The sequence below is a fragment of the Lepus europaeus genome, chromosome 3, assembly GCF_033115175.1.
Source record: "Lepus europaeus isolate LE1 chromosome 3, mLepTim1.pri, whole genome shotgun sequence".
Taxonomy (NCBI): Eukaryota; Metazoa; Chordata; class Mammalia; order Lagomorpha; family Leporidae; genus Lepus; species Lepus europaeus.
Window position 1 is genome coordinate 155,882,156 of NC_084829.1, and position 10,081 is coordinate 155,892,236.

The 10,081-nt window shown below is 51.5% G+C and overlaps 1 protein-coding gene across 4 annotated transcripts in view; it reads right to left on the reverse strand.

Moving 5' to 3' along the window:
- CNKSR3 (CNKSR family member 3) overlaps nucleotides 1-9,474 on the reverse strand; it is a 100,938-nt gene extending 91,464 nt beyond the window's left edge. For 3 of the 4 annotated variants that reach the window (XM_062186955.1, XM_062186956.1, XM_062186954.1), the window contains exon 1: nucleotides 9,035-9,474. In XM_062186955.1, coding sequence (XP_062042939.1) covers nucleotides 9,035-9,086 — 52 coding nt within the window. In that variant the 5' untranslated portion in view covers nucleotides 9,087-9,474. The remainder of the gene's footprint in view (nucleotides 1-9,034) is intronic. The other variant, XM_062186953.1, reaches the window with a different exon arrangement.
- Between the last annotated feature and the right edge of the window lie 607 nt (nucleotides 9,475-10,081).

Consider the following 10,081-nt stretch of genomic DNA (forward strand, 5'->3'; position numbering starts at 1 on the left):
GCACCTAGACATAATTTAAAGTATGCAGGGGGATATGCACAGATCATGTGCAAATACTACACCGTGTTACGCAAGTACCTTGAACACCAAATACTACACCATGTTATGCAAGCAACTTAAGCACCCACAGATTTTGATATCCATGGGGATCCTGGAACCAACACCTTGCAAATAATCAAATAATAAGGGACAACTGCATTTGCTGATTGAATGAAATTCTTTTTGACTACAGGGTGGAATCTGTCATCAGGGCGAGTGTTCCTATGGTCCTTTCCAAAAGAGCTACTGCTAAGCCTTTCCATGACACCATCTTCCTCCTAGACTTGAAAGCTCTCAGAAGTCAAGAGTGGTCAGTGTTGTGGCCCAGGGGTTTGGGCCACAGCCTATGACACCAGCATCCCATATGGGTGCCAGTTTGTGTCCTGACTGCTCCACTTTCAATCCAGCTCCCTGCTAATGTGCCTGGGAAAGAAGCAGAAGATGACCCAAGTATTTGTGACCCTGCCACCCACATGGGAGACTCAGACGGAATTCCATGCTCATGGCTCCAGCCTGGCCCAGATCTGGCTACTGAGGCCATTTGGGGAGTGCAACAGTAGATGGAAGATCTTTTTTTCTTAACCTCAATATCAGTCTCTGTCTCTCTCTCTCTCTCTCTCACTCTGCCTTTCAAATAAATAAATCTTTTAAAAAAGAAAAGGGGCCGGCACTGTGGCACAGTAGGTAAAGCTGCCACCTGCAGTGCTGGCATCCCATATGGATACTGGTCCAAGTCCTGGCTGTTCCACTTCCGCTCCTGCTCTCTGCTATGGCCTGGGAAAGCGATAGATGGTCCCAGTCCTTGGGCCACTACACCCACATGGGAGCCCCAGAAGAAGCTCCTTGCTCCTGGCTTCAGATCTGCCCAGCTCCAGCCATTGCAGCCATTTGGGGAATGAACCAAATGGTTCACTCTCTGCCTCTGTCTCTCTGTAATTCTGCCTTTCAAATAAACAAATAAATATTTAAAAATAAATAAAATTTAAAAATAAACAGTGAGGGGAAAGCATCGAAGGAAAAAAATGAGAAAAAAAAATGGCGTTGATTTAACTTATCTCCTACTCCTACACACAAACAAAAAAGAGGGGGGAACTGCCATAAATTATTAGCAATCACGTGAAAGACGTTTACTGTCAACCACAACAGTGTTAAATATTTAAATAAAAAGCAGCTATTATGCCACCAGATCACCCAAAGTCATTATGAATTAATCATTAATATGTGAACACACTTCTATGTCACATATTAGGCAAAGTGCTTTCCACATAATACCTCTTATTTATTTTACTGTTATTATTATTTATTTGAGAAAGCGAGAAGGAGAGCTCCCATTAACTGGTTTGCTCCCTAAATGCTCGCCACAGCCACGGCTGGCATAGGACTGGAGCCAGGAGCCAGGAACACAATCCAGATCTCTCAAGGTGGGGCAGAGACCAATCACTGGAGCCATCACCAGGGCCTGGGTTGGCAGCAAGCTGCATTCAGGAGTAGGAAGGGGAACAAAGCCAGGCACTGGATGGGGGATGCCGGCATCGTAACCACTACGCTAAATGCCCACTCCTCTACTCCTTCAGCTCTAACTGAAACCCTGCGAGCTGGTTATGATCAGTTCCATTCTATGGAATAGAAACTGTACAGGTGGGTTGGAGAAGTTTGAAGCTTCTTACCCAAGCTTTCAAATCAGCCAGAGCCATACACAGGATCCAAATCTAGTTCTGTTTCATACCAAAGCCTGTGCATCACTCGCCATAGCTGCCCGACCTTCTCTCAACAATGCAGTTAAAATGAAAAAGCTGTGAAGAATCAAAGGCATGGAGGAGGAAATGGGGCCATAAAACTGAGTTGTCCAAGAAAGTGTGTGTGTGTGTGTGTGTGTAAGCCTACCAAACTGAGATGTTAACTGTCACACAGACAAGCAATCTGCAACATGAAAGTCAACATAAAAAAACAAAAATTAGATTAAGCAATCCAAAAATGCAAAGACTCGTTCCATTGCAGAGCCACATTCTGAAGCAATACAACACAAGCAACAAACTCTAAGAAAATAAATAACTGGCAGCAAAGTATCCCAACTGCTAGAAGGTCAAGGTCAAACTATCCAGGCCCTTGCATTACCTCAAGCACTGAAAAAGAAATGTGTCCCAGGACTATGAATCCTAAAGAGATGACCAGAAAAGCAAAAGTTCCTGGAATCTGCCCCTCCCCACATCGGCTGATGAGACAGGAAAGACAAGGCACCATGTTGGTTACAGGCTAGAAGTCTGCTCCCAGCTGCTCACCTGTGGGCCTCAACTTCCCAGAGCCTCATTCTGCTCATCTACAGTGGACTCAGGCCTTCAGGGGGACACCTTGAGGCTTGGAAGAGTCAAGTGAGAACACGGCAGAGTTCATGTAAATAAAACTTGTCTTCCTCCCTTAAAGCCTAGGTAACAACTCAGGCAGGGACAAAACTCCAAGCAGAGCAAGAAAGGGACACCAGGCAAGGACATGACACACGACAGGCTGAGGATGGCCACGGGCGGGGTATGGGGAGACACAGGCCTGGAGACAAACAGAGGGCCCTCACAGTTCTGTGCAATCAGGTGGACCCAGAAAGGAAGGGTGGTCCAGGAGGCCCAGGCAGGAAGAGCTCGCCTCCCAGTCTCCATGGCTACAGGACTGAGACACACCGGCCTCAACAATGCACACACTTCCAGATTTTGAGAACAGCCCTAGTTACTCATCTCTGAAATGACATTCAGGGTCACTTCCTACTAACAACAGAAGCTTCCTCCAAAGTTCACAGGACAGTATGACCAGCCAAAACCATCTCGTCCTCCCCAAATCCAGCGGAGGATCCTGAGAACAAGCTTCAGCCAATGGTGACCACTGACCACGCCTCAACTCCCTCTTTACTACGTGTCTGAAAGAATAAAGCTTTAAAATAGATGTGCATATGTGTATATGTGCATGTGTGTGTGTGTGTGTGTGCAGGTTGTTATGAGAACCCTCCAAGTCCCCAGAAATGGGTAACAAAACTCAGGGGAAATGTGTCCTTTCATTTGCAAAGAATTGCCTGATGCTGTTGCTAGGCAGGTGCTGATAAACACAGCACACACCCTAAAACTGTTTCTTTGTTTTAATCAGTGGCCAAGCCACGCATCCTCAAATTAAGTATCATCACTGCAAACCTTAAAACAGACTGAACCCATGTCCTATCAGATGTCCCAGCACTACAGTAGCAGGACCTAGCAGCAAAGTTTGGAAACCTGTTCATAGCTCTGTGCTACAACGGTGCTGCTGGCACTGTAATGAATGCGCAAATCGCCAGGGGATCTTGCTAAACATGCAGATTCTGACTTAGCAGCCCTGAGTTTCTATAGCCCAAGCCCCAGGTTGATGCATGAAGCAGGGGCCAGACAAGAGTCAGCAATGGACAGCGAGAGCCATCCCAGTGCCGAGCTCACTGGACGTCCAGTTCCTACCAAAGAGAAGTTGAAGAAATGTAGTTTGAATTAATTTCCCAAAGGAGGCTCATGATATTAGCAAGAGGTATTTCTCACTCAACCAATCCAGGACATTCCCAATCAGCTCCAAGTTCTGCCACGGATACTGACTGGCTGGCAAATGGCAGAGAAACCTCTGTGGCACTGACAGGCGCCCCTGGATGGTCCGAAACCACCTGCTGGCAGAGCTGATGCTCAGAGGAAGAGTCTGTGTCCCGGAGCTACAGGATGAGAAAAAGGAGGAAGCAGTAAAAACAAGGAGTAGTCATTTATGGAGACCTTGCACACGAACACACAGAGGCGGAACCCTCCACTCCTGAGCCCACGCTCCCAACCACCGAGCTCCCCGTCTGGATAAAGCATAGCAAAGAGGCATGCTGTGGTCAGCCTGCAGCACCCCAGTGCTGGGAGCAAATCCTCCCTCTCTGCCTCTGTGGGCTCCTCACGACCCACTTGCCTCGCTGGGTTTTCAGAGGACGAAATGAAGAAATCCAAACAAAGCACTTAGGACAGCACCTGCTACAAAATCAGTACTTCTCTATTCTTAGGATTAAGGAAACTTCAAGTTACAGGAGAGAGAAGAGAACCAGGGAGAGAGTGAGATGAGAAGAGTTTTTGGAGCTACAGCCAACCTGTGCACTTGCAGCTAAGAGAAAAGGATCTCCCTTTTCCAGTGACCCTGGAAGCTAACAGAAAACATACAACCCAAGCCCCGATCAGGACTACAAAGAGAACCAACCTCCAAACTGGCAAAGGCAGGAAGAAGGTGTGACAGCAGAAGGTCACACATGATAACTGGCCTACAACTTACCAGATCTCTATAGAGACCAAATAATGAGGTAGGTCAAGACCGCCGACCTGCCACATACTAGCAGACATTACAGGGGTGCAGCAGTGCCCACGGACAGTTAACAGAGGACGGACAAATGCCCCGATTCCCAGAGGCTTGGACTCTGAACAAAATCAGCCCCCTTTACTCTCAGTTGGTGATGAGAAATGTAACCTCTGCTAGCAACACCCGAAGCTGGCGAGGGGGACTTGTGTTCCGGGACCAAAGTCGGGGTGTATGGATGTGCTCACTCAACAACCCACTGGAACTGCCCGTTCCAGGCCAAGTGTAAAACAGGGCTGCCGGGACAAGCCAGGCCCCCTCCCTCCTCCCTGAAGACACTCTCCAGGGGTCTGAAAGCAGAAATGTAGCTCAAGGTAGCCACATTTCACAACAAAACTTCTAATACGTAAACCTAGCATAGAGACAAAGATTTCATGTAAGTTAAGGTTATGGCCCAGGAAATCTTAGTAAAAAGGCTACACCATTTCTACAACCCAGCTGAGCCATGGGCACCATGTACGCGGCAAACTGGAACAGCGGCCCGTGTTCTAAGAATTGACTGTGACATTGGTACATGTCAGTTCCTGTGTGGCTGCCACTTCTAGCCATCTACAAATACCCATTCTCCCCTTCCTCCTTACTGATCAAAACTCAATGTTTTTCAAGGACACAAGGTACCCAACTTTAAAAAAAAAAAAAACTATAGTGACCAGCCTCCCTTGCAGCATGAACTGGCCAACTGACACTTCCGGCTTCTGAGTTGTAACCCAGGTCACTGGATGGAGGTTCTCAGAAAACTCTCTAAAAGAGAAGACACAGGGTCCGTGCTGTGGCACAGCAGGTTAAGCCTCCACCTACAGTGCCGGCATCCCATATGGGCACCAGTTCAAGTCCTGGATGCTCCACTTCCAATACTGCTCCCTGCTAATGGCCCGAGAAAGCAGTGGAAGATGGACCAAGTATTTGGGTCTCTGTACCCAAGTAGGAGATCCAGAAGAAGTTCCTGGCTCCTGGCTTTGGCCTGTCCCAGCCCCAGGGCTGTTGGGGCCATCTGGGGAGTGAACCAGCAGATGGAGGATTCTCTCTCGCGCTCTCTCTCTCTCCCCTTCTCTCTCTGTTATCTCTGCCTTTCAAATAAATAAATAAATCTTTAGAAAAAGAAAAGACACAGCTGCCACCTCTTCCACAGGTTTCCTCTCTTCTACTGCTGCTACATGCTGCAAGGGAGGCTGGTCACTATAGTTTTTTTTTTAAAGTTGGGTACCTTTCTTACTCCAGGTTCTTCTGCCCTGCCTGGTACAGAAACACCCAGTGGGCACCCTGCCTGGAAGCATCACCTTTAAAAACAAATGGTGCATGCTGGGAACAGCTGAGCAGGATGGGAAGCCTGGGCCCTGACTGCACCAAGGCTTCCCTCACAGCCCTGCACCCAGGCTTCTTCCTAAGAGAAAATGCAAACTCCCATTTGGTTAATCCACAGACCCTGGGGAATGCAGCTGACCCTACATGTTGTCAAAGAACTTCTGTTTTGCAAAAGCCTTTACTGAGTTATTTGACTGGCAAGGTGCCATGAACTATGAACTAATTGGATCACACAGAGCTTCTGAGGCACACAGAACAGGTAGACGAAGGCACACGTGTTCTGGATGAGTCTCCTCGGCTAACATCTGATCTTAGGAACCTGCATCATGGGAATCATCAAGATGTAGTTCTGAACATGGTGCAGATTTCTGAGTGTGGTCAAGGTGTAGCCTTGAGAAGAACCGGCTATGCAGAAGTGCAGAAAATCTAAACACCTGGAGTCAAACTCTGCTCTGACCCCTCCCTCTGGCTGACTCAGTTCCCTCTGCAGCCAAAGAGAAACAGCAGATCCTACCGCAAAGGATGGCTGTGCAGATAAATGAATTGATCTTTGTGTGATGCTTAGGGCTAAGCCTGCACATTGCTAATGCTTACTGAGGATCTGCTAGTGTTATGGTAAAATTGGAGCAGTATAACCAAAGCCAAATAATACAGACACATGAATTTGTTTATTCTTTCCTGAGGTATGAATCCTGCTGCACTGCCACGGCTGCAAGCTGTTAATGATGGCCAGGTTTAGAGAGCTGTCAATCAAGAGCCTTCCACACTGCTCAAAATCACTATACCGCTATCCGCGCAACACCCAGACTAGGAAAGTCTTCATGAAGAGCTGCTTATCAGTGGGATGTATTTATAAAATGGGGTTGGGTAGAGAGATTAGCAAAGACAGCTAAAAATAGTCCTATAAGCAAACAAGTTTGCATAAGTCAGTACTTTTTATTCAAAAGTTCCTATCTGCATGGGCTCTGTCACCCGATTTCAGAGAATGTGGCCTCTTGTCATCCATGAGGTAGCCGTACACTTGCTCCTTTTAGATTCTGACACAGAAAGCATCCAAGCCTTTCTGGCAGGCTGTACCCAAGGGTCCCAGAGGGCACTCGCATTTTGTATGAAGCTGCGGAGCACTAGCCACAGGGATGTAACCCAAGAAGCATCAAAGGTACTGAACCACCAGGAGCTGCTCTTTGAGGTCAGCTAAAAACATCTCCCAGATGAAAGCGACCTCAGCTAAGTCACAAAGTCAAGGCAGGTGGACACCAAAAACACATTTTAATCAGCTCTCCCTTTCAAATGCTAAGCAAACATAACACGATGTGAATTTATACCTCTCCTCTCTCAATCCCAAAGGGGATGGGGAAAAAAAAAGACAAATTTAGAGAGTGTGAAGATCTCACTTCATAATCTTCCCGAGTGTCCAATACCAGTTTTCTGGTTGTACATGATCAAATAAGGCTGGCAGAGACACAGGAGAACCAGGGCATGAGCTGTAAACTTTCTTTACTCCGGAGCAGTACTATTCAACAGTCTACGCCTCAAATGTGAGCGTGTGTCCCCCCAAATTCACTAGCAGCCACGCTCGAGAAGCTAAGAATACACAAGCAAAGTCAGATTTAGTAATCCATTGAATTCAACCCAATATATCCGGAATACTATCATTTTAACAAGTGACAAATACAAAAATTATTAATGAGATTTTACATTCTTCTTTCACATCAACTCTTCAAATGTATTTTCTACTTACAGCCCATGGTTAACTCTGGTCAGCTACATGTATAGAGCCCCACAGCCACCTGTGGCAACTGGCCTCTGTATGTGGCAGAACAGCTCAAGATGGCAACCTTTGCCAAAGCTGTCAGTTTCCCAAGTCGGTGCTGCGATGGACACACAGGTGAAACAGATGGCGTCCATCTGGACAAGCAGCGAGGGCTGGAATCTGGCAGTTTCCTGAAAGAGGACTCGCTCTCATTTTAAACTACAGTGTGGGCATGTCTAGCTTTTAAGTTAAGGTTTGCTGCCAAGCACCGGCAATGCCATCGGCTCTTTTCACCCAACCAAACCTAGTCACCCCTGTCCCAGAGGACCCCTCTTCTTGATCTGTCTGCGTCCAGGGAATTGTGTCCACTTCACAAACCCCTTCTCGCGAAGCAGCAGGGAATGGTCAAACATGCGCACTGCCACGCCCCGCAGCCCAGTGGTTTACGTGAAAGTAGCAGGCATGAGAAATGAGGTGTGGAGATGATCCGTTTCCCTCGTGCTGCGGCCATGGGTGAGACAGGTGGAGATGACCTGATCTTACCAGCTTTACCTACCTCACGGGCCTACCGAGGTGCCCAAGCGCAACAACACAGAGCTCCTGGCACACTGTGAAGCGCTACACAATTCTAGTTATTATTATTGGGAAAGGACACCACTCCTCACCTGAAAGAGCAGATAGAAGGGGGGAAAAATAGTAACTTGAAGCCGAGAGGCGCCCAGGGGACTGGGGCACCCGTGAAAATGCGCCGGCGGCCCTTGGTGTACTTTGTTCTCCAAGGGGATGGAGCAGGCTTCAGTGCCTCCCCCCGGAGCGCAGGGCGCACCGAGCAGAGCAGCGGCCGCGCCTGGGGTTCGCCCATCACCACCCACCCTCAGCCTCTCCCCGTCCCAAATACTCAAGACAATGGCTCACAACACTGAGCTTTCTCCGTCCCAGTGCCCAAATGTGGCCTCAAAAGGCGGCGCCGCCGGGCGTGCTGGAGCCTTCCCCGAGCAAAAGCCACTGACTCCCGGGGAGTCTGGCGGTGCACTTCTCGCCCGCGCAAGTGCCACAGGGCTGGCGCCCGGGCTGCGCTGCGCCTTCTCCAACAAAAACAGACGGGCCCGGCTGGCCGCCGCGTCTCCCCCGTACCTGTCCAACCGCCCCGTCGCGCCGGCGGGCTGCTCCGGGCAGGCGGCGTTTACGAGGGCCAGCGGGAGTCGCCCACACAAAGGCGCCTTGTGCCACTTCGATGGGGACGTGCAGCCAGGTCCCGGGGCACCCACCGCACCCGGGCGGAGCAGGGGAGGGCGCCCCCCGGCCCGAGCCCCGAGCGTGACATCCCCAGTCCTCACCCTGCACGGAAAGGCCAGCCCCGCCCCTGCTTAACGATGGGGCTCCCCTCGGCTCGCCTCGCAACCTGCACCCCCAAAAGGATCCGTCAGCCTGGACAAGGCGCAGAGACAGCGGAGCGCAGGCCACTTGGCAGAAGTTTGCATTGTCACCGCGCTGCGCTCGCCGCGCACCCTCCTGCCCAGGTCCCCGGCGCCCCCTCTTGGGGGCTCCCCGAGGCCCGCTCACCTCTGGTCCAGTCCACCACTTGTTTGGGGCTCCACTTGGTCACGGGTTCCATGGTGGCCGGCCTCGCTCCCGCTGGAGAGTCCGCGGTAAAGTGCTGCCGCCTGCGCCCCGCGGCCGGTGCCCTGCGCGCCGCAGCGCCCGGTCAAGCCTGCATGGCCGCGCTCAGCGGGTCATCCCGCGCGGCTCTGCCCGGGGAGCTCGGCCCTCTCGCCGGCGCACGGGACAGCTGTGCGCCCCTCCTCCAGCTGCCACCGTGCAGCTGCGGCTCCTGCTCCTCCTCCTCCTTCCCCGGCCGCCGCCGGGATCCGGGGCACAGCTGCGGCTCCTGGGCGACGGCAGCTGCGGGCACGAGCGGCTAAGACCCCAGAGTCCCGGCCTCGCCGCGGGCCTCTCCTGGAAGGGACCACGTCCGGAGCTCCGTTCCGCGCTCCAGCGGGCGGCGAGCTCTGCCGGATCGCCCTCCGCGTGCGCCGGCGTGCGAGCCTTCCCGCCCGCCGGGCCCACCCCCGGCACCGCCCTCCGGGCCGCCCTGGCGGGGAGGAGCGCAGGGGAGCGCGCTCGGGTTACAAAGTTTCGGCGCAGGTCGTGGCTCACCGGATAAAAGGCGGGGCGGGGCCGCGGGCCCCGGGGAGCCCGTGGGAGGGGAGGAGTCCGGTTACTTCCCCTCGCAGAGCCAGTCCCGCGCGCTCCCGGCGGGGCGGGCTGGGGAGGGGGCGTGCGTCCCGCTGAGCCGCGAGGGCCTGGGTCCCGCTGGCGGCGCGGCTCGGGTGAGCCACCCTACACCCTACAGAAGGCGGCTGGGCGAGTCCTGTTCCCTTTACTAAGTGCTCTCCGTCACAATTCCGCCCTGCCACGGGTCCCGTACTCCTGTTAAGTTTCTTAAAGTGCAAAGATTTCATTTTCTTTGTATTTTGGATGAAATGGTGGAGATGTAACTCGCTTCTCTTTCAAGTGCGGCCGCAGTGATATTTCCACTTCACCATTAAAACGAATCACAGTAGGTCGATAGCTTTTGCCATATTATAATATTCATATTTTCAAAGTGAG